Source organism: Hemicordylus capensis, chromosome 9, assembly GCF_027244095.1.
Source record: "Hemicordylus capensis ecotype Gifberg chromosome 9, rHemCap1.1.pri, whole genome shotgun sequence".
Lineage (NCBI taxonomy): Eukaryota > Metazoa > Chordata > Lepidosauria > Squamata > Cordylidae > Hemicordylus > Hemicordylus capensis.
The window spans coordinates 7,668,319-7,692,795 of NC_069665.1; the positions used below are offsets into that span (position 1 = coordinate 7,668,319).

The 24,477-nt window shown below is 47.1% G+C and overlaps 1 protein-coding gene across 5 annotated transcripts in view; it reads left to right on the forward strand.

Moving 5' to 3' along the window:
* The first annotated feature begins 2,214 nt into the window (after window positions 1-2,214).
* ESRP2 (epithelial splicing regulatory protein 2) overlaps window positions 2,215-24,477 on the forward strand; it is an 85,180-nt gene continuing 62,917 nt past the window's right edge. For 2 of the 5 annotated variants that reach the window (XM_053270397.1, XM_053270398.1), the window contains exons 1-4: window positions 8,400-8,534; window positions 9,009-9,115; window positions 9,397-9,552; window positions 10,563-10,691. In XM_053270397.1, coding sequence (XP_053126372.1) covers window positions 8,474-8,534; window positions 9,009-9,115; window positions 9,397-9,552; window positions 10,563-10,691 — 453 coding nt within the window. In that variant the 5' untranslated portion in view covers window positions 8,400-8,473. Of the gene's footprint in view, window positions 2,263-8,399; window positions 8,535-8,556; window positions 8,825-9,008; window positions 9,116-9,396; window positions 9,553-10,562; window positions 10,692-24,477 lie in introns of those variants that run through there. The other 3 variants (XM_053270401.1, XM_053270399.1, XM_053270400.1) reach the window with 3 other exon arrangements.

Here is a 24,477-nt window from a genome sequence, read left to right on the forward strand (position 1 = left end):
TCCATCTTGCTCAGTATTGTCTACACAGACTGGCAGCGGCTTCTCCAAGGTTGCAGGCAGGAATGTCTCCCAGCCCTATCTTGGAGATGCTGCCAGGGAGGGAACTTGGAACCTTCTGCATGCAAGCCTGCAGACATGTTGTGACGAAACAGGGATGACTCTATGCTTTCCTGAGATCTACCCTCAGTAGAGGGAGAGCTTTGATCCCAAATCTAGGATCAGGCCGCTCCTTCAAGGTAGGCTGCCACCAGTTGAAGACTGATCTAAAGCCATTGACCAGGCTTAGACACAGCTTCAACAACTTAGAACTGTCTGGCTTGGGACTCACAGGCACTGTGCACCCAGAGTCCACACCACCGAGCTCTAGACAACAATATTTTATTCTGGAACAACAACCGTAGCGAATGACCTTACGAGGCACATGGGGAAGAGTTTTGCAAGTAACCCTACAGAGCCTGTTAAATCGGAAGCCACTTCTAAGTATCTGAGCTTTATTAAGAAACAGTGGTTGCACACAGAATAAGGAATTGGGGGGAAATAGGTGGAAACTGGAAGTAAAGAAAGGAATAAAGGAAAAAGGAAAGGTTGTGCCATCAAGTCGGTATCAACTCCTGGCAACCACAGAGCCCTGTGGTTTTCTTGGAAGAATACAGGAGGGGTTGACCATTGCCTCCTCCTGCCCAGTATGAGATGATGCCTTTCCGCATCTTCCTATATTGCTGCTGCCTGATATAGGAGTTTCCCATATTCTGGGAAACACACCCGCAGGGATCAGAACCAACAGCCTCCTGCTCTCTAGGCAGGTTGCTTCCCCACTGTGCCATTAGGTGGCTAAAGATACGATCCTCCCCATCTCTGACAACTTTTAGAAAGCATTTGAAAACCCACCTTTTCACCCAAGCTTTTTCAGTTCTTTAAAAATTTAAGGTTTTAATATGTAGGTGTTTTTTAAATTGTTAAATTGTTTTAAGTTTTTGTATATATTTTAACTTGTTTTGTGCTACGGTTAACCGCCCAGAGATGAAAGTTTGGGGTGGTGTACAAATTTGATTAATAAAATAAAATAAAATAAATAAATAATAAAGAAAGAGAATACAGGAATGCAAAAGAAAATACAAAAAGCATTTAGTAACTGACTAGCACTGAGTTTTACCTTAGTCTATCAGTAGGCAGGTCCTTGGCTGAGAAAGCGTTAATCTTCTCTCTACAGCTTCTTCACTGGAACACCCATTTGCAGATGGAAAGGGGTGAACACTGGCCAGGCCTTTGTCCTCTAGCTTTAAAGCCCTGACTCGGGAGGGGGTGAACTGGGCCCAGGGGCTGTGGGTCTCTCTCCTGTCCCTAGTTCAAAGAGCATGCTCCTTTCCTCCCCTCTGGGTGCTGAGATGCAAAGTGGCCCTATCTCTTGTGTCAGATAAGATTAGGGAATTGGTGCAGGGAGGGTGTGGAGTGATGCTCTCCCTTCAAGATGACTGAGGTCTGCGTTGCTCACACATGTCGTCTCCCCTTCAAATGCAAACCAGCATGGACCCTGCTTCGCAAAGGGGACCATTCATGCTTGCTACCACAAGGCCAGCTCACCTCCAGGCCTCTCTCTAGAATTAAAACTCTTCTCGTATGTAAAGTAAACATCTTAAAAAATGATTCATTGGGACTAACTGGAAATGCTGTGTAGTTCCTGGACAAGCAGAATTTCTGAGACACTCCCATGAACAATGTCCCTCCTTGGATAGTGACACGGAGAAATCCCAGTGTCCCTTTCTGGATGTAGGGGAAAAGATGCTCTAGCACAGAACCAGCTCCTTCTTAAATTCCGCGGTGCGGCTTCCCCTCAGCAGTCAGCGCGAGAGGCGCTCAAAATCATTCCATGTGCCCTCCTTAGGCATGGGTGCCATAGGTGGTTGACCCCTGGTGCCGGCAGCACTGGGCAATACAGACCAAAGGGCTGACTCTGTAGAAGACAATTCCCGACATCCTTGTTCACTGTGGCTCTGGGAGGAAGGCACGGCAACCTTGCCTTCCCAAGGCGGGCTGCCCTTTCCACCCTCTGTGCACTCCACCCTTTCCTCCTGCTGAGGAGAATCCAGTAACGAAGCACCTGCTGCAAGAGGCATAGCCAGCCCCCTGCACTGAGCCTTCCATGGGAAAAGCAGCACCTGGGCAAAGGCCCAGCTCTCTCTGAGGCAATGGCATCCTTCCTCTGACCTGCTGGAGCGGATTCCTTTCAGGCCGAGGAGGCAGGGATTTGCAGGACAGACGCAGGTAGGCTCGTTTCCCCAAATGTTGGAAGACGTGCATCTTTCCCCAGGAAGAGTGTTCCCTCTTGCATATCTTTGTTTTAAATCCTCATTTAGTCCACGAGTCACCCACAAATTTTGGCCGTCGGTATCACCTCAGGGAAGAACACTCTCGGTGCTTTTGGGCAATGCCTGGCCCCTCCAGAAATGGAAAGATGGAGACTGTGGCACTTGCAGTTTCCTCTGAGTGAGCACCCCTTCCTTAGCCCTATTCCCACCCCCAACCCCCATGATTAGGGTAAAATTGCAGTCATTTTTGCCCAGAGGAAAGGGTGAGGCTGAGGCTCACAATGAACAAATGGTAGTCCTCTCTCCATGGGGTACTCCCTCCCCCTTGGGAAGACATTCCTGCCAATTTTCATTTTCATTTCTCTGACACTGATAAAATGTTAACAGCGGTTTTTGTGCAATCAATCCATCATCTTTATTGCGGGCCAAGACCAGCAGAAGATAAAGCAGTAGAGCGTGATTAAAACAGGTGAGGTGGGGGGGGGGGCAGGGGAACCAGAGGCACAGATGCTCGGCACCTAGCCCAGCTAATATGAAATAAAATATCTAAATAAGGACACTAAAAATAATAGCATATCAGCCATTTAAAACTAGGCAGAGCTGATAAAATGAAATGGCCTAGCCATCACGACCCGGCGAATCCTACATGCTGCCACACAGAACTTGGCGGTGTTATGTCGTTTTGGGGTTTTTTAAAGCTTTAAAACACCCTTGCAAATTTGAGCACTGCAGGCTCAATAAAGCCATGAGAACACACTGAAAGCTGGCAGTATTGCAATGCTAGCGCCTCTTTTCCATCTCTAGGGATGTTTGTCAAAAACCACAATGAGCACTTGCCTCCCTCCCCTCTAATGACAACTCCAGCTGGCTCATGTACTAAATGTACTTGGGCAAACTTCCTTTGTCTTGTAGGATGTCCTTTTTGTCCTGGGGTTTGCTAACTGGGCAAAGAGGTACCTTTTACGGTGGCGATTCTCTTTATTTAGCAGGGGGAGAGTAACTGGCCCTATCCACCCCCAGCACAGCATCCCTCCAGTGACTGTTGCTGGTGTCTGTCTTGTGTGTGTGTGTTGTTTTTTTTAGAATGTGAGCCCTTTGGGGACAGGGAGCTATCTTATTTATGTATTATTTATCTCTGTAAACTGCCCTGAGCCATTTTTGGAAGGGCGGTATAGAAATCAAATTAATAATAATAATAATAATACTACAAGAATGTCTGAATTGCCGACAGAGACCATATCAGTACTCAGCAAATATCTTCAAACACTTAAGAGAGGGTTTCATATTGACGGTATTTAAGAATGTGACAAGGAGGTGCCGGCTTTCTGAATCAGATTGAAGGTCTCTCTTGTGTGGTATTCTTTTTCTCACAGAAACTTGCCAGATACTTCCAGGAAGCACACAAACAGGGGTTGAAAGTAATAGCACCCCACCACCAGCAGCTGGTATTTCAACCTACATAAGAACACAAGAACAGCCCTGCTGGATCAGGCCAACGGCCCATCTAGCCCAGCATCCTGTTCCACTCAGTGGCCCACCAGATGCCTCTGGGAAGCCCGCAGGCAAGAGCTGAGGGCATGCCCTCTCTCCTGCTGTTGCTCCCCTGCAACTGGGATGCAGAGGCATCCTGCCTCTGAGGCTGGCCTATAGCCCTTAGCCTAGCAGCCACTGATAGACCTGTCCTCCATGAACTTATCTAATTAAATAGATAAAGCCCTCTTAAAGCAATCCAGGCTGTCGGCTGCCACCACATCTTATGGGAGATAATTTCATAGGTTGCTTGTTCTCCATGAACTTGTCTATTTCCATTCTAAAAGTAAAGTGTGCCATTGAGTCGGTATCGACTCCTGGCGACCACAGAGCCCTGTGGTTGTTGTTGGTAGAATACAGGAGGGGTTTCCCATTGCCATCTCCTGCGCAGTATGAGATGATGCATTTCAGAATCTTCCTATATCACTGCTGCCCAATATAGGTGTTTCTGGGAAACATACCAGTGGGGATTCAAACTGGCAACCTCTGGTTTGGTAGTCAAGCCATTTCCCTGCTGCGCCAATAGGTGGTTCTAATTCCATTCTGATTGATTGATTGATTGATTAAGTGCCGTCAAGTCGGTGTCAACTCTTAGCAACCACATAGAGAGATTCTCTCCAGGATGATCTGTCTTCAACTTGGCCTTTGAGGTCTCTCAGTGGTGCATCCATTGCTGTCATGATCGAGTCCATCCACCTTGCTGCTGGTCATCCTCTTCTTCTCTTTCCTTCAACTTTCCCCAGCATTATAGACTTCTCAAGGGAGCTTGGTTTGTACATAATTTGTCCAAAGTATGATAGTCTGAGCCTGGTCATTTGTGTCTCGAGTGAAAGTTCTGGATTGATTTGTCCTATGATCCATTTGTTTGTTTTCCTGGCTGTCCATGGTCTCCTCCAAAGTCTTCTCCAACACCAAAGCTCAGAAGCGTCAATGCTTTTTCTATCTTGCGTCTTCAAAGTCCAGTTTTCACATCCATAGAGTGTCACGGGGAAAACCATGGTCCGAACGATTCTAATCTTTGTAGATATAGACACATCTAGATCCATCTAAATTCACGGCGATTGCCACATACTCGTTATAGGTTTATCCATAGAATCACAGAATTATAAAGTTGGAAATGACCTTGGAGATTTTCTAGTCCACCCTGACTTGTCCAGGCTCTGCGTGGAAACCCCTACAGAAGGAGAGCCCACCCCTGCTTGAGGCAGTCTGTTTCACTGTTGAACAGCTGGAACAGTCAGGAAATTCTTCCTCATGAGTTCTCAAATTTGGGTTCCCAGATGTTGTAGGATTACAACTCCCATCATCCCAAGCCACAATGCCTGAAGGTGGAGGAGGATGGGAGCTGTAGTCCAACAATATCTTGGGGCCCCAGTTTGGCAATGCTTGCTCTAATACAGTACATTAGATTTATTCTTAGACTGATTTCTCCCTCCCCCACTTCTTTGGGAGTATGGATAGCCCCCCCCCCATTTTATAACTGCTGCAGGAAAACATCCGTGTTAACAAAATTTCCAGTGCTACACCAGTATTTCCTATAGCAGACATAACATGTGAATGTCTCTCTCTCTCTCTCTTTTTTTTACCCGCCTCCTTTAAACACCAATATCCATGTAGCTGAGAAAGCCCATTGGGTTAGGTTTCCCACAAGCATGCACACTGGTGTTTAAAGAGGCATGCACATGCTTTTGTCACATATATTTGCACATTACATGTTTGTTGTGGAAACCCCCATCATATGTCCCACAGCAATCATAATATATGGAAGTGCCTTGATCTCTCTGAACTCAATGGGAGTTCATGGTAATCATGCGTGAGAATGGGTTTGTTTATTTTTACATTTCTATCCTGTTCTTCCTCCAAGGAGCCCAGAGCCGTGTACGCGGTGATGTTCACCCTCACAACAACCCTGTGAGGTAGGTTAGGCAGAGAGGGTAGGGATTGGCCCAGAGTTACCCAGTGAGTTTCATGGCTGGATGGGGATTGGAACTCGAGTCTCCCTGGTCCTAGTACAGGGTCGCTCAACTTCGGCCCTCCTGCAGATGTTGGCCTACAACTCACATAATCCCCGATTACTGGCCACTGTGGCTAGGGATTATGGGAGCTGTAGTCCAAATATAGCAGGAGGGCCAAAGTTGAGCAGTCCTGTCCTAGTACAACACTCTAACAACTGTTGGGCTAAGCACTAAGGATTCATTCAGACATAAACGAACAAATGTGATTCTCAGACTTGTACACTCTGCCTTCACTTTGCTGGTCAACCATAAAAAAAGATGATGTGGATGACCCTTCGTTTCCATGCAGGAGAAGATTTATAGCTTCTGCTCGTTGTTTGATACAAACTAGGGATTCCTGTTTCATCCGAATGATGTTCAAAGCAGTTAACAAACCAGGATATCAAACCCGTTTAACTGTGGTTTGAACCACCACTTTCCTATTAGTTTCCTACAGATTGGTTTAATCTGCTCTCCCTGTATTGTTTTTACTGACAACGGAGGATTGGATTTATTGAATATTGATCAGATTTATCAGATCAGATTTGAACGGCTATATTGTTTTTAACTGGTTATCGTGAGTTGCTTTGGGCTTTTTCTGTGTGTATGTAAAAGTAAGATGTCCAGTTTTTATTATTAATATTTTTTTCAGATAGGATGAACAATTTTAATAAACATGCATTAAGACAAAACACCCAAACTGATAAATATTTATCTTTCAGTGTAATACAAGATTTTCCTCTCTCAACTTTGTACAGGATGTAAATAGCCTTCCCATTTCTCAACACCCTCCCATTTTAAACAAACAAACAAACAAAAACAAAAAACCCAAACAAAAAGCCTCCAGTCCCAGAATCACTCTGACCACCACTAATTTCTACAAAAATAACTTCCCCAGTGCATACAATTTCAAGAACTGTTTTCAGATTACCTGGCATTTGCCACGAGCATTTCTCTTAAAATAAATCATTTTTTTCACAAGCCCCTCAAAGCTATAAATCAGATATTCATCTTTCAAATAAATAAATGCATATTTGGATGAAATGCGAAACTGCCATTAGTATCAAGCCACCAACAGAAGCTTTATATCTCCTGCCTCACAAGCAAAGGAGGTAGAATTGTGTGAGTTCGCTCTTGTTCATTGCTAAATGCTAATGTTTTAGCATTCCATCTGAATAGCGTCATTATCTTCTGGGGTCCTCAGTTTGTTTGTTTGTTTGTTTGTTTATTTAAGTAAAACCTGGCTCCTATGTAAAGTTCCCAGGCTATGGGAAACACCTATATTGGGCAGCAGCGATATAGGAAGATGCTGAAAGGCATCATCTCACACTGCGTGGGAGGAGGCAATGGTAAGTTCCTCCTGTATTCTACCAAAGACAACCACAGGGCTCTGTGGTTGCCAGGTGTTGACTGCACACTTTACCTTTACCTTATGTAAAATTGCCAACTCTGTTCCTTAATAAATAAATAAATAATACACACTATATATTTGAGCCAGAGATTCTCAAATGTAGGCCCCCAGATGATGATGCTGAACTACAACTCTCATCATTTCCGGCCACATTGCCTGAAGGCTGGGGATGATGGGAGTTGTAGTCCAACATCTGGGGACCCAGATTTGAGAGCTGCTGATTTATGACTCCATTTATCGATGGGGCATGTAAGAAACAGTTCCTTATAACAGCTCAACGGTTGCTTGAATTACTTGTTTGTATATATGCATATAATGCCTTGCAGTATGCAGAGTACTCTCTAGAAGTTTTGGCCTATGCCTATGCGTTTTAAAGCGGCTCAGGCAGAAATTCCAATGGAACTCAATATACCTGGCATAGATGTTTTTTTTTCAAATGAAGTTGGTATGGCCAGTTTTAACACCTGTTCTGCAAGCAAGTCTCCAAGTGAGAACTTAAACTAAAGGTGCAATGCAATGTTGTTTGTGCAGCATGGTCCTAAGTGCACCCTTACTTGGGAGTAAAGCAAGGTTTTATAACTGCTTCCCTTGTAGACCCTGGGAAAAAATGCTACGCTGGTTTAACGAAGGATTTATTCAGAAGCAATTCCATTTTTTCCTCTCTCCTCCTCCTCATTTTTCTTTCTGACCCCCCCCCCGCCCCCGAATCCCCACTGGGACCAACCTCCAAACAACAAACAACAAAACGATTGCTAGGTAGAATGCAACGCGGGGCTTATTTACAGCCAGAGCGGCAACACAAAATGAGCCCGTACCGGAGAAAGCATTTTTGAATTTAGCGGTGGGACTTGCTCGTAAACCTGCACAGGAGCGGTCTGTCTGCATGCGATCCTGTGCCTGCCCCACTCACCTGGGGGGTGTGAGTAAACATCTAGGGGGGCCCAGCAGCTGCAAGCAGGCAGAAGGTTGCAATCTTCTTGTCCAACCCGGTACCACCAGGGATTCTGAAACCGGGGTCCCCCACCGACGTGGTTGGACTACAACACCCATCATCCCCGGCTGAAAGCCACCGTGTCTGGGGATGATGGGAGTTGTAGTCCAGCCACAGCTAGGGTCCCAGGTTTCAGAACCCCTCCTCCAGTCGGCGCTTATGCAGAAGCAACGGGGGCGTTTTCGACTTAGCCGCCCCGCCAGTGGGTTGAACCCTGCAACGGGGAACGCAGCCTCAAAGCATGAGAAGGGTTCCCCCAAATTGGGTCTGTGCGCACCCACGTGGCAAGGGTAACCAAGCAGGTAAATGTGGGCGAGGGAAATGGCTCTTGGAGAATTAAAACCTTGCATATATCCACGGAGGCCTCCCCTGCGCCTTTTGGAAAAGAAGCAACTGCTGCTGCAGCCTGTTGAATGCCACTTGCTGATAACAGGACTGCAAAAAAAGAAAAAGAAAAAAGCAGGCTCTAAAGCACTTCCTGGAGTTCAGAAATGAAAACTGAGGAAGGGAGAAAGAGGGAGTTTCCCTTCTGATCTCTCTTACTTGCTTTAAAAAAAAAATAAAAAAATTAAAAAGAGCCACCCCCAATCAGGTAGGTTCAGCCAGGCGTTGATTTCCCCCAAGTCCCTCCCACACCTTTTCCAAAGGCCCAATGGCGTGGCCCCGTGGGGAGATTGACTAGGGTCACATGGTCTCACTCATGGGCAGGTAACTTGGGAGAGGAGAGGAGGAAAAAAAGGGTGATTTTTTTTCTCTCTCCTCTTTTTAAAAAAAAGAAAACCCAAGGCTGAGCTCCTGCCATGATGTCAGAGGGAGAGAAACCTACAGTTTGTTAATTTCACCTCTCCATCAGACCCAGGGCGAAAGAGATCACCCAGACCAGGTACAACTGCAGAAATTCCTCTCTTTACCTTTTCAGTTTTTGGACTGAGCTACCTCTCCCCCCCACCCCATAGTTCTGCCTCTTCGGATGTTGTCCTTTTAATCTCCACTTTTAATCACTTGGAGGAAGGGGGTGACCCTATGTGTGGGGTTTTGTGTTGGGTTTGTGTGATACCTCTCTCTCTCTCTCTCTCCCTTCTGTCTCTGCCTTGTTTTTTGTTGTTGTTCTCGTCTGTTCTTCTTCGCCTTCTTTTTTTTTTTAACCTTTGCTTTTGATTGTAGCTGTTTCCCCCTGTGGTCATGACGGCTTCTTCGCACAGTGACTCTGTGGTGGTCTTGTTTGGGGCAACTGCAGGTGCCTATGGGGCTAAGCTGGGGTCCGATGAGAGGGAATTAATTCTCTTGGTGTGGCAAGTTGTGGATCTACACAGCAAGAAGGTATGGCTTCCCAAACCCTTGATACAGCGTTGGGCGACATGCTGTTCTCTCCATGCTTGCTTTGGTTATGAATCTAGCCCCTCTCCCAGTTCAGTGGGGCTTCTCTCCCAGTTCAGTGGGGCTTCTCTCCCAGTAAACAACATGCATACAATTGGGTGAAGTCTCCCTCTTTTCCCAGAGAAACCTTGGGTGCGGGGAACAGAAATGAAGGCCCTTGACCTCAATTGTTCCCCCTCCCCTTTTAAAAGGAGGGCATGGGCTCCCTTTAGCAATTGGGCTTGAAACTGATGTTGGGGAGGGAGAGAAAAAACAGACTACAAAAGCACTATATTATTTCCCCCACCCCCACTGTGCAAACTTTATAGGAATGCCAAAGCTTTTGCTTCTTCCAGAAGTCCAGCCTTTGCCTATTTTGGGGTATTTGGTAGGGTTTTGTTTTGTTTTTTTGGTCAGCTTGTTTGAGATTGGGCCTGCATGCTGCTTCTGGGGCTATCGCTTTATATGGGAATTGAACCCCACCCCCAGGGGAGGAGGGGGGCTTTCTGTGTATTAGAGCCACTCGGCCAAATCTAAAATTTCCCTTCTCATTTCAATGAAGACAACACTTGCATTGAATGAGTTTTAAAAGAAAACCTCTGGTTGTCAGTGTGGCTGATCCCATTAATATGTGGTATGGGTTGATCTTCCCATGAAAACCTGCCCATTCTGGTGAGATAAACTTACTCCTCTTCTCTGGATTATATAAGGATGGCTGCCACCTCTTTTTGAATGGGAGAGGGTGGGAAATCGCCCTTCTCCTGGAGGAGGAGACCATGATCTTGCGTTTTGTGAAACTGGCAAATGCATCCTTGAAGCAGACCATGTTCCACATCCCCTAAGCTTTTGCAATGAGTGTGTGTGTGTAGGGGTGACACTTGGTCTGTGTTTTTTAAAAGAGCTGTATTGCTCTAGTGGCTTACTTGTTCTCCCTCCCCGCAACCCCCCCTTCCTACTTTCTTAAATATTTTCAGGTAGGGACGCTGCACAAATGCCTGGTGAAGGCCGACAACTTGGAGCTGAGTGACCAGTGTCGAGAAGTGACAGGCTTAACCCCTGAGGGCCTGAGCAAAGCTGAGCCCCTGGACCGGGTTCTCCAACAGGTGAGGGCCGCGAAGGGTTAAAGCCGGGAGCAGGATTCCGACTGATGCAACAAGGCAAACACACTTGCTTTTGACTTTCGCTTTGGAATCCCAGTATGTCAACCGCAGGTTTATCCTGCCAGGAGGGTTTCTAGGAAGCCGGGTTCCTGTACAGAATCGGGGCCAATCTGCCACATGAACTCGTCCAGTTATTCATCACTGAATGGGTACACGGGCCCCATTGGGAAGTACTGTGAGCTCATGTCCTGTAGTAACCGTGTACGTGAGCTATGAGCCAGAGAGCCCTCGGTTCAGATTTCACTGCTGCAGTGACCCTAATCCAGGAGCTTCCAGTCTTTCGTTCCCTAGATGATGTTGGACTACAGCTCCCATCATCCCCTGTACAGGGGGTAATGGGAGTTATAGTCCCGCAACACCTGGGGACCCAAATTGGGGGACTCCAGCCCTACTAGAAGGCCTTAAACAAGCTGCTGCTCTCTCTCCAATTTCCCCACTCCTTCATCCTTGTAAGGATTAGCAGGATAACATGCGTGAAGCGCTTTGACCTTCCGAAAGCACTGTATAAATGCTAAGTCTTGATTATTATTGTGTGTTGAGTTATATGGTGGGCTTGTCTTGGGTGACCAAGTTGCGCCTGATGTTCTATCCAGCACTGAGTGTGCACGTGTGGAGCTGTGCTGAGAGCTCCCATGTGGCTTTCATGCTTTTGAGCTGGTAGCTGTGCTGTATCCTAAAAACTCTCAAATGTTGCAATAGGCCTCTGGTAGGTTTTGCCTGAAACTCCGGAGTGTGCATAGTAATTTTGCCATTGCAGAAAATGATCCTGTATGTCAGGTTAACCCTCTTAACACAGAAATGGCTTTGAAGTGTGTGGAGTTTTGCTGATGTGGCAGTCCGTACGCTCGGTTCTAAATGCCGATCTCTGGGTGCAGCGACGGAACAGGGCCTGAAGAGTCTCTTCCCCACATGCACAAAAATAAATTGACCAGTGAAACCTTTAAATATAAGCCCTGATGGTGTTCAGACAAAGTGGGAGCTTAGCTTCGTTTTCTGGATATTCAGAAAATGGATATTAGTCCGCAGGCAGGTTCTCCTTAAAAGAACTGTGTGTACACATGACTTGGTTAGCAAGCTGAACTGGTTTGCTTTAAAGCTGTCAATCACAGGTAATAAAATAAAATAAATTCCATCTCTAATGGGTCCCTCCAGAGCCCCTTGCCATAATTAGACATTTTGGGTAGCAGGGGAAAGAAGGTGTGACTCCTGCAGAGGCGGTGTGGTGTAGTGGACCGGGTGTTGGATTTTGGCGGTGGGTAGCCACGTTCAGCTCTGCACTCAACCAGAAAACTCACTGGGTGATCTTGGGCCGATCGCTCTCTCTCTCAGCCTAGTCTACCTCACAAGATTGTTGTGAGGACAAAAGCTGAGGTTGACGGCGGGGAAGAAGCATCATGCATGCTGTTGGGGGGAAAAATGTGTAACAAATTATTTTTTACTCTGACTGCAGAAGATAAAAGTGTGGAGCAGCCTTTTGTCACTCAATATAGAAAGTTCTTCTTTTATCTTATCCTCAAATGATCTATCTATCTATCTCTAAGGCGTGCCCATTGCTAATCCCATACGTGGCAGGCAGTCAATGAAAACAATGTTGTGGGGGCTGAGAATAGAGGGGGTGGGGTAGGACAGGGGAGAACTCTGCGCCTGGCCCAGCCAGGAGAATATATGTCTAGCTCATTAAATTATTCAAATCTCAGCTGCATGTGGGTTTTGGACATTTGTGAGATTGTGTCCTCAAACGAGTCCCTGGATGCTGTTGTACTACAACTCCCTTTGGCCATTGTGGCTATGGATGATGGGAATTGTAGTCCAACCAGTCTGGGGAACCAAGGTTGAGACCCCTTGGCATAGACCATAACAGAAGCCATCATCATGTAGTTAAGCACAATTTCCATCTCTTTCCCCCACCACAATCACAACCACTGTTCTTCCCTCCCCACATCTGATCCCTGAAACTTCTCATTTAAGGGTCCCACAGATCATTGTGAGAAAAATCTATCACTACTCAAATGCCCCCCCCTTTCCTGGAATCCCTGATCAATTCTAGGGTTCACTCTCCAGTGTGAAATGTGGGGGATTGGGCCTTTCTGGCAGTCAGACCAGAGATGGGACACCTGAATGTGGATTCCCCATGCTGAAGTTAAAAACATGACCTGATTATTGCCTTTGCTATTTTATACATTCCAAGTCACGGCACAAAGAAGCTCCTGGTCTTAAAATGACGCCCTCCTTAGCCCTAATACGTCATTTGGGGAACAGGGAAAAGTCAAATCCATTAAGCTTGCAACTAAGATCTTTTTTTCTCTTTGGACCAATTTCTGGAAGTGGTTAGCCTTGAGTTGGCTTCCTCTGGCTTGTATGCTGTGTGGATTCTGCACTGTCCTATCCCTAGTAATATTCTATACCAAAATAATCCAAATCATGCACTAAGGAAGACTGAATTCTGTGCCTTGAATACATTTTGCAAATCAAAGGAATGTGCTTGATCTAGCTACACAGTTTCTCCAAAGTTACAAGGACTAGGATCTTGTTCTCTCCCCCTCCCACCGCAAAAGTGGAGAGTGTCAGGGATGTTGAATTTCGTTCCTAATATGTTACATCTTGTAATTTCCTTTTGGAGCTCCCACAGAATTGGGGATGTTTAGTATGTGAGGCTAAGACTGGGGAGACCAAGTTCAAATCCTCACACCTTCATGAAGCACACTAGCTGATGATGGACCGTTGTGATATCTCTCAGCCTAGACTACTTCATGGAGTTGTGAAAGTTAAACTTGGAGGGGGAAGAACCACATTTCCCAGGAGGATGGTATAGAAATGTAGTGGTGGTAATTATGACAAATGTACCACCTGCTTACATGTTACTTTTAGTATGTCAGGAGCAGTGTTCTCTAAATTATTTTCAACTCTGCAGAATGCGTTTTGTTCTGGGTGGCAGTATCAAGGCAGTGTGTGCACATGTGCATTCAGAGTGGGGCCTTCCTGATTCAACCTGAGCGGGATCTAAAATTAACAGAGCGGACATTAAGAAAAAGTTGTATGTGCACTCACATGCACACGCCTTAGAGGGAACACTGCAGGAGAAGGGAGTTCATCCACAGTTCTTAATATGTGGTGTGTGTGTGTCGTGGGCTCTGCTTTGCTCATACTCTTTTTCAAAACAGTAACTGAGCAAACTGAAGTCAAATGGAAAAATAAGATGGTCTAGCTTGGCAGAATGCATGAAACTTGTTCTTCTAATCTTATTTGAATCGCTTGGAGTGTGTTTGCTGGAGAAACTTGCTAAGGCAGTAAAACAGGTTCGTGTGTTGCCACTTCTTATGGTGACAGAAATCAGCCCAGTAATGCAATGTCTGCAATCAGGGAAGATCAGTGGTGGTGTTGTATTTTTTTTAATCCTGGACTGGATCCTCTTTCGTCTCGATTGTGATCATGGCAGTCTCCAGTGGGGGGAAATGAAGCAAAGGAAACCATAAGGTGTGGTTTGCTCTCCACCTACCCCACCCCCTTGGTTATACTTCATGCAAGACTGGTTAAGCCTGAAAAGTGACTTTTTTAGTAGCTTGAAATAGCTCTGAGACATACGTTGCAGGCTGCAAGCTTCATCTTGTCCAACCTCTTGCAACCAAAGGCGTCTGGGGTGCTTAGTTAAGGACGCTTAGCTGTTTATCTTTTTTAAAAGCAATAATTATGCTTGATGCTTCTAGGAGATTCTATCCCACTACCACAAATTGCAAGCTAGATGCAGCTCGTGCAAAAGAAAAATGGGCCCTCTGTCTGGGTGTAGAAGAGATGTGTGGGTGAAATGAAGGTGGATTCCTTGGGTAGGGCAGAGTATTTGAGTTGTAGGCTGAACTTGAGCCTTTCCTGATGATCTTGGGCTGGAGAGAGGCACCCTGTCTCAATCTGATTGCAGTCTTGAGTCTGGTACTTGTGGTAGTGAGTATGAATGGTCCCCTTTGCTGAGCAGGGTCTACCTTGGTTTGCATTTGGATGGGTGACTACATGTGAGTGCTGTAAGATATTCCCCTCAGGGGATGGGGGCCATAGCACAGAGGGGGAGGATCTGCCTGCTTGCATGCAGAAGGTCGCCAGTTCAGTCCCTGGCAGCATCTCTAGGTAGGGCTGGGAAAGACTCCTGCCTGCAGCCTTGGAGAAGCCGCTGCCAGCCAGTGTAGACAGTTTGAGCTAGATGGACCAATTGCCTAACTTGGTAGAAGGCAGCTTCTGGTGTACCTATCCTTGCAGGTGAGGTGTATGGAGCCATAGTTCAGTAGCAGAGCATCTTCTCTGCATGCAGAAGATTCCAGGTTCGACCCCTGGCAGCATCTCCAGGATGGACTAGGAGAGACTCCCCTGAAATCTTCGAGAGCAGCTGCCAGTCTGTGTAGATAATACTGAACAGGGGCGCGCCGAGGTAGTTTGGGCACCCGGACCACCCAGCCATGAGGGACCCCCCCAGTGCAAGGCCCCCTTCTGCACGAGGCCCCCAAAACCTCCTTGGGGGGGGCCCATCGCCGAACCTCTGTTTTATACAAAATGATTACCGTGGCCAAGGGGTGGCTGCCGTGGGGAGTGGAGGAGTCCTTCTCCCCCTCCCCTGGCAGCGGTAGGGGCCGGAGCGATGCTGGGCCCGTCTGTTTGGGCCTGCGTCGTCTTACAACTGCGAGGCGTGCCACAAGCCCGTGACATCACGGACCCAAACGGACAGGCCTGGTGTTGCTCCAGCCCCCACTGCTGCTGAGGGAGAGGGGAGAAGGGCTGCTCTGCTCCCCCCTCCCCGCAGCCACCCCTTGGCCGCAGTAATGATTTTTAAAAAAACAAACAGCGGAGGTTTGGCAGGGCGGGTGCAGGGTGGCCTCCGGAGGCCCCCGGCTCAGGCCATTTGGAGCTCCCCGCCCTGGACCTTGGAGGACCGGACCAGGTCCCCAAGGTCCGGCGGTTAGAGCGCCTCTGATACTGAGCTAGAGGGACCAATGGTCTGGCTTGGTCTAAGGCAGCTTCCTGTGTTCCCAGCCCACACTGGCTCCTGCCAATTCACACAACTGATGTGTCTGAACCATCACTGTCTGTAATGTGTGCCTAGCTGGCTTCCTGGTAAAGGTAAAGTGTGCTGTCGAGTTGGTGTCGACTCGTGGCACCCACAGAGCCCCGTGGTTGTCTTTGGTAGAATACAGGAGGGGGTTGACCATTGCCATCTCCTGTGCAGTTTGAGATGATGCCTTTCAGCATCTTCCTAGAACGCTGCTGCCTGATATAAGAGTTTCCTATAGTCCAGGAAGCAGACCAGTGGGGATTCGAACCAGCAACCTCTGGCTTGATAATCGAGGCATTTCCCCGCTGTGCCATTAGGTGGCTCCTCCAATATTCTCTAAAACAAAAACAGGGGCACACAGGAAACACATCCCAGCTCCTGGACTAAATAATGCTGCCCAACCTTCCCTGCACCCACCCACCACTGCTATAGCATGTTGCTGTAAGCTCTCCACTTCTGCCTGCATTCATTTAGTCTGCAGTTGTCTTCAACAATCCCAAAAAGATGCTAGGAAAACATTAATTGTCCTACAATATGTTATCAGGACTTACAGGGCGGTTAACAACAAGACAATAAAACTCAATAAAGAAATGACAGACTGTACATGGCATAGTGCCTTAATGCTCATGTGCATGCATTTAAGTGCATCCGTACTAGAGATGAGTGGTGCTTCTAGATGCATGTGCTTCCATGTGTTTTCTAGTTTGAACTGCATGTGGAAGAGAAATGGAGCTCCCACACACAGCAGTTCTGAAGGATTCGTTTTTCTTGTACAAATGTTGCTATTTTTCATCCGCACTAGGGAACAGTACATCACCTGTTGGTTATCTGTAAAGCAATCCATGCACCATGACCATGGTGGCACTTTGCAGCACACTGCAGCTGCTGATAATACAGTGTTGCATGATTATGTTTTTTCTCGTGCATCTTGTCAAACTATCTTCTTGGCTTGCAAATCTAAGGGAAGGGCAGGCTATTGCAGAGTTGATGATTGCAGCATTTAGCAGGTGAAGTTATCTGTCAGACTGCATTCACCCATGGAGACCTGCCTTGGCCCCTCCATTCAGCATCTCATGCTCACAGCCCTGCCACTAACACAGATCTGGTTGGCAGGAACTAGAGTCAGGGCCTTTTCAGTTGTGGCCCCTCGGCTTTGGAACGCCTTCCCAGAAGAGCTTCGCCGTGCTCCTTCCCTCCGATTTTTAAAAACAACTACGGAAGACCCATTTTTAAAAGAGAGACTTTTTAATGGTTTATCTTCTGCTCTTATCTGGTGGGTTTTTAACTTCAGCTTTCTAATGTGTAACATTTAGGTTTGACTGGGTCTTGTTTTTAGTTTTTATTATATTAATTTTATATTTTATCTTTTTAATTTGTGAGCCATCCCAAACTGTAATGCACTAGAGAGGGTAGGGTATAAATGCTTAAAATAATTAAATGGAGACTTTAGTACTGTGTCATAGTGGAGGGAGGCATCTCACTGATTGTCCTTGGAATGGGAACTGCTGAGTTACGAGCATGTAACGGAGAACAATTTGTTATGGGGTGACTAACGAGGTTTATCATCATCATCCCCGGGTCACGAGTGAACAATCGCTGAGTACTTAATATGTGGAGTTGTATCAGAGGAGAGGAGAGCTGGTCTTGTGGCAGCAAGCATGACTTGTCCCCTTAGCTAAGCAGGGTCCACCCTGGTTGCATATGAATGGGAGACTACATGTGTGAGCACTGTAACATATTCTGATGGAGAAGCCGCTGCCAGTCTGTGAAGACAATACTGAGCTAGATAGACCAATGGTCTGACTCAGTATATGGCAGCTTCCTATGTTCCTATATACTCTGTTTACAAACTGGTGTCAATTTCAGCTGAAGGCCTTTAAGCATGGATAACTAATTCTAGTGGGCTTTAGGACGACTTATGCTAGTGAATACTTCTTATAAAAAGATCTAGGATCCCCTTGCATGTTCCTGACTGAACCAGAGGATTGCAGAGTTAGCTTTTTATTATCTCATGTTTAAAAACCCGACTCTTACAGATGAAAGGGAACAGTCACATAACTCAGAAGCGATGTGCGTTACTTGTACAATGTGGTTATGTTTGTGGGAACAATAGCTTGTAACTGTGTCTCTAATAAAACGCCAGCCCTATGCTAAGGCCTATGAAACAAGAGCAGTAATAACTCTGCTCTTTCTGATGTTGGGCTGGGCTGTTGACTTCTCTCTGACCCAGAAGTGACCAGGATAAATCTGACTTGGGCTGACTTGGATCATGATGTATGCTGTACCAGCTTGTACCATCCTGGAAACTCAGGTGTTGCAGGCGCCAATTCAGTAGTGATGCTGATGTGAATAAAAAGAACCACATGCATCACACCCTGCTGTGTTGTCATCTTGACTAGCTAAGCACTTTTTACGAATCTAGCCTGGGAGTAATCATCCATGGCTGCACTGTGACTGCAACCTTCAGATTGGAGTACCAGTTGCAGGGGAGTAACAGCAGGAGAGAGGGCATGCCCTCACCTCTTGGACTTGTGGACTTCTCAGCGGCATCTGGTGGGCCACTGTGTGAAACAGGATGCTGGACTAGATGGGCCTCCTTGGGCCTGATCCAGCAGGGCTGTCCTTATATTCTTATGTTCTTATGCATTTGCACCCCAGTCACTTCCTCTCCCCAGGAAATCTTAGTTTTGAGAAGAAGCTTCTTGGCACCCTCACCAATCCAAGAACTTCCAAGAACTCTTTGGAGGAAGCCGGGATGGTTTAAAGTGGCATAAAACAGTCGTGCTTGTATCAATCCATCTTTATTCTGGCTCATTGACTATAAGATGGTTTACAATTGCACCGTAGATATGCCCTGTGCCTAATCTTCCTCCAGCAGTCGGATGTTCTCCCTTTCCTCTCTGGCATAGTTTAAAGCTCTACTGTTGGTATTAGTATTATTAATTTTTGAGAACTGCATGCTCTTAATCTAAAGCTTTAGCCGATTCCTCAGTGAGGGGACTGTTTTTAACGAATGGGGCTGCATGTTGATGACACTTGTTTGATTTTCAAGCTATTTCTGCTGTCTTATCTCTGCCATAGAGACAGATGTTTAAAGATGCCGTTTCCTTCGGATACTGAGTGGTTTAAATTACAATACATCCTGCATTTTCTGTGACATTTCAAAACTGCCTTTGTATTAAGGTTGGTAAAGTTGTGCCATCGAGTCAGTGTCGACTCCTGGCACCCACAGAGCCCTGTGGTTGTCTTTGGTAGAATACAGGAGGGGTTGACCATTGCTTCCTCCCATGCAGTATGAGAGGATGCCTCTCAGCATCTTCCTAGATCACTGCTGCCCAATATAGGTGTTTCCCATAGTCTGGGAAACATACCAGCTGGTTGTTTTGTAAATGCATCTGGTTAGAAAGCTAAATTTCAACAAGCTGAGATCCCCTCATAACATGTAGAGTGTGTGTGTTGCATAACTATTAAAGCTAAAAGAGAGAGGGGGAGAGGGAGAAGAAAAGTTTGTAATGCCAGTGGTTTGGCCTACTGGTGGGTCCCAAACTACCAGTTGTCAGTTGAAGACCAGAGATTGGGAACACCCATATAGATTCTTGGATGACCCCAGCTGGTTTGTGTCTGGCTCTGCAAAAAGTGCTGTTTCTTGCCAGAGTCATTCTTCTGGCTTTAACCAATAAATCCCTAAACAGTTTGGGACTTGATACCTGAAGGACTGCCTCCCACCTTAATGAACCTGCCCACACCCTTCAGTTCTTTTGGGGGTCCCTTCTCCGTGAGCAGCCCCTAGAAACCCCTGCTAGGTGAGCAAAGAGGGACCTGTCTAAGTGGTGATTCCCTTACATTCAGCGTGGGGCGGGAAGTGACTGGCCCTATCCAACCCCAGCACAGCATCCCTCCAGTGGCTGTTGGTGTCTACCTTATGTTCCTCTCTAGTTTTGAGGACAGGGAACCATCTTATTTATTTTTCCATGTAAACCCTTCGGAAACTTTTGTTGAAAAGCAGTTTCGTAGTAGTAGTAGTCGTCGTCGTTGTCTGTGTCTCACCACCATCTGCAATGTGGTCAGTGAGCATGAGGGACAGGGCCTTCTCAGGAATGACTCCCAGAAGATGGAATATCTCGTGGAAGATTGAACTAGCCCTGTCTCCATACCCTTACAGGTGCTGAAAATATTTTTGCTTAGATGCATCTTCCAGTAATTTGCTTGCCTTGGTTGCTGCTTGCTGGCATGATCTCTGCTAACTGGGCAAAGAGGAACCTTTGAAGGTGGTGGTTCTTGTATATTTAGCACAGGGAGAGCAATTGTCCCTAGAAAAGCATTTCCTCCCCAGTGGCTGTTGGGTGTCTCCCTTGTCTGTCTCTCTTTCTAAGATTAAAAATTCTGTATAGACGACAGAAATGGCAGGCGTTCTGTTGTGAAACTGAGAGGGAACATGTAAATCTCTTAATAAACATGCAGTTTTTAAAGCATGAAGACAGATATGGATATGTGGCACTTGCTGTTCGTGTGTCTTCCGTTTCCCAGACAGCTTCTTTGGGAAGCTTTCTAACTTCCTGTGGAATCACAGAACAGAGGCCATGCCTTTCTCGACACCAGCCAAGTCAGCAGAAAATGGGCTGGGCGTTTTCAACAGTTGAAAAAAGAAATGGTGCAGCCATTAGATTCCTACAACCTGATTAACAAGTTGCAGTTTACGTTCTGTGGTAAGCCCTGTCCCGCAGCCCTTTTTCCACCCATGTACTGATGAGAAAGGGAGTGTTCCTTGCTGCCTCCTTAATGGCCTTGCAAGCAATTTTGACGTTGTTGCTCTCCAAAAAAAAAAAAAGGGCCAAGCAAAGATGGTTGTGATTGTGATCGCGCGGGGCGGAGAGTACTTCTGTCCCAATACAAGGGCTGTCCTTGGTTTTGTTTGTACCTTTCCCCTCAAAACGGTGGAGCAGGAATGCTGATTCAGCTGGATTCCTTCACTACTGATCTGAAATACCGATTAACTGCTTCCCTGCAGCATATGGAGAGCTGCCAGTTGTAAGCAAACTGCCAGTTATCGGGGCTTACTATTAACTCCCTAGACCAGGGCAGTATCCCCTCTAACAGGGCTTCCCAGATGTTGTTGACTACAACTCTCATTGACTACAGCTCTCCAAAGGGCACTGCAGCTGGAGATGCTGGGAGTTGTAGTCAACAACATCTGGAAACCCTTGTTAGAAGGAGCAGCGGTCTAGGGAAGGGATTCTCAACGTTGGGTCCTCAGATGTTACTGGACTTCAACTCCCATAATCCCCAGCTCCAGTGGCCTTTGGTTGGGGATTATGGGAGTTGAAGTCCAATAACATCTGGGGACCCAACGTTGAGAATCCCTGGTCTAGGGGTTCTCAGACGTCGTTGGACTACAGCTCCCAACATCCCAGCCACAATGACTGAAGGATGATAGGCTTTGCAGTCCAACAAGATCGGTGGGGAACCAGGCCTGAGAACCCCAGCCCCTAGTTTGCTCTAGTCGTTTTGCTTTCCTTCTAGTTGCTTTCGTTTTCTAGTACAACCAACTGTCCTCCACACAGGCTTCCTAAAGAACAGCCAGCAGGGCCAGCTCTGGGTGAGGAGGAGGAGTGTCCATGGTACCTCTCCCCCCCCCCATTAGTTTATCTTCATTGCCAAACTGTGTGCTTGTGCAAGCTCCACTGGCCATCTTCTGGGAACATGGGAAGCTGCCTTCTACTGAGTCAGACCCCTGGTCCATCTAGCTCAGTACTGTCTACACTCACAGGAACTCCAGGGTTTCAGGCAGCAGTCTCTCCCAGCCCTTCCTGGAGGTGCTGCCAGGGATTGAACCTGGGACCTCCTGCATGCTGTGGCCCCCTTAGGGATGGGCGAGCCGAACAGTTGCCCACGGCACCTGCCTGAAGCTAGGCAGGTGAGGAGAGCTGGTCTTGTGGTTGTGTGCATGGACTGGCCCTTTTGCTAAGCACGGTCTGCCTTGGTTTGCATTTAGATGGATGGCCGCTCCCGGAAGCACTGGCTACTGATACGAATAAGTCCTTATCCTAAAGGACTTTCCAGTCTTGGCTAGACCTTGGAGAACTAGTGGGGATACAGAAAAGTGTATCTTTTAAAAGTGTCGTTGTTGTTTAATAATACCCAAAACTGCAGCCCTTAATATTTGCTTAGTTTCCCTATAACCTTCTTTCGCTCCCATGCCCCACTTGTTAGGAAATGGAGAGGGTTTGATCTGATACCAATTAGTACGTTCCTGCGTTCTATGACTTGTAATAACCATGTTGGTTCTTGGGATCACAGCACACACGATTTTAGTGATTTGCTGGTATGCATAGCTAAGCGGGCTGCTGTCCCAGATGCAGATGGCTTAGTCATGCCAAACTGGACTCGAATCGCCTGGTAATAATAGTCAAGTTGCTAGTGAGCAAATTCCCAGATCCCGAGGGCTTGCCCAGGACGTCCATTGGTCGCAAGAAGTGAGATTCTGAGCCGTGTGTTGAGTGCAAACTGAGAGGTGGGGAGGGATGCTCAACCTTTTCCCTGTCTGGGGTTGTTTTTTCTTCTTCTTCGGCAGCCCCTTGGTTTTAAAACAAGGCTGGCCTCTTCTTTCCTAGCCCTCGCTGGCTGGATTTGAAGGCTGTGGCTTCGGCATGTGTTTTGCCTTGGAGCCTCATCTTGCAGCCTCCTTCAGGAGACAACCGTGGGCGCGTGGTGTCCGGGAGATGTGCAGAGGCGGGAACAAGAGCATGAAATGCGCTGCAGGGGGGACCATTAGGCTGAGAACGTCAGAGATCTGGATGCATGTGCAAAAAAAGTACAGCTCTCTCCTGGGACTAGGAAAATGCTGGCGTTGTGATGGGGGAAGGTGTTGGGGGGTGGGTGGCAAAACAGACTTGTCTATTGCAAGGATGCCTGGGGGATGAGGCTCTCTCCCATTGCAGCACCTGTAGAACCCCCATTGATGTGGGCTGCCCACCACTGCCCAAGGCAAAGGGTTAGGGTTAGTGAATGCTGCTGTTGATCCCTAATGGAACTTAGGAAGCTGCCATTTACTGAGTCAGACCCTTGGTCCATCTAGTTCAGCATTGTCTACCCAGACTGGCAGCGGCTTCTCCAAGGTTGCAGGCAGTGGGGGGGGGGGGTCTCTCTCAGCCCTATCTTGAAGATGCCAGGGAAGGAGCTTGTAACCTTCTGCATGCAGGTGCTCTTCCCCTGAGCTAGAGCCCCACCTCCTAAGGGGAATACCTTTCAGTGCTCACATACAGTCTCCCATCTACATGCAAACCAGGGTGGACCCTGCTTGGCAAGGTTAGCTTGCTACCCCCAGACACTGACACTGACTGTTAAGAACCAAGCCTGATTGACCAACCCGGGCTGCCCGATTGCATAAAGACCAATGGGCACCTGATTTTTAGAGTTAAAAAAAGAGCTCAGCTCACTACATCTCATTTGCAGGTCCCTTTTTTTAAAGAAGTAGACACACACACACGCCCACCCCCACTTTGCTTGAGATGCAATTGAGAGAGGCCTGGCTGTAAACACCTTGCCTGTGACCATGAGGTCTAGCCAGGCCCCAGGGTGACGGAGTGTCGGGAGCTGGTTGCTTACAAAATCTATCTTGGATATCTCTAATATATCTTGATCTGCCATGGCTTTTAAAAGTGTACGTACACACACACACACAGAGCCATATCTGCAAGCCTTGGCTACCAGCCCCCTGACTGGTTCAGCTTTGCACTACAAACAGTGAAGGAGTGTTGGGTAAATACCACGGTGCCATGTTTTGCAATCGATAGAACCAGTGCTAAAGATCACATTACTCATGAAGGCTTGTCCTTGGAATTCAGGGGTGGAGGGAGAGGGAAACGCAGCCCTGCAACAGAAAACAGCAGGGTACAGCTTCCAGTGCCTAAAGGAGTGTGTGTGTGTGTGTGTGTGAGAGAGAGATGGACAGACCTTTATAGACACCTGGTCTTGGAAGTAGTTTCTTTTGTTGTTCATTCTGTACATCCAAGGATTAAGAACATAAGAGCAGCCCTGCTGGATCAGGCCGAAGAAGGCCCATCTGGTCCAGCATCCTACACAGTGGCCCACCAGATGCTTCTGGGAAGCCCACAGGCAGGAGTTGAGGTCATGCCCTCTCTCCTGCTGTTGCTCCCATGCAACTGCAACTTAAAGTCATCGTTAACTGCCCAGAGACGAAAGTTTGGGGCAGTGTACATATTGGATGGATGGATAGATAGATAGATAACTGATATTCAGAAGAATCCTTTCTGAGTCTGGAGGTCGCCCTCAGACTAATAGCCATTGATAGACCTCTCCTCTGCTCCATGAAGTTATCCAAACCCCTCTTAAAGCCATCCAGGTTGTTGGCTGTCACCGCATCTTGTGGCAAAGAATTCCGCAAGTTGATTATGCGTTGCGTGAAAAAGTAATTCCTTAAATTTCTTGGCAGTCAGTTTTATGGGATGACCCCTGGTTCTCACTTACTCCACCCCATGCATGATTTTATAGACCTCTATCATGTCTCCTGCAGTCGTCTTTTTTCTAAACTAGAAAGCTCCAGGTGTTGTAGCCTTGCCTCATTACTTTAGTTAGAAATATCTTGGTGCCTAGGAATGAGTTGGAGCCGGATGTGATGTGGGAGGCACAACCACTTCCTACTGTTCTTGTTTTTTTTTAAACTGTAATGCGTCTTCT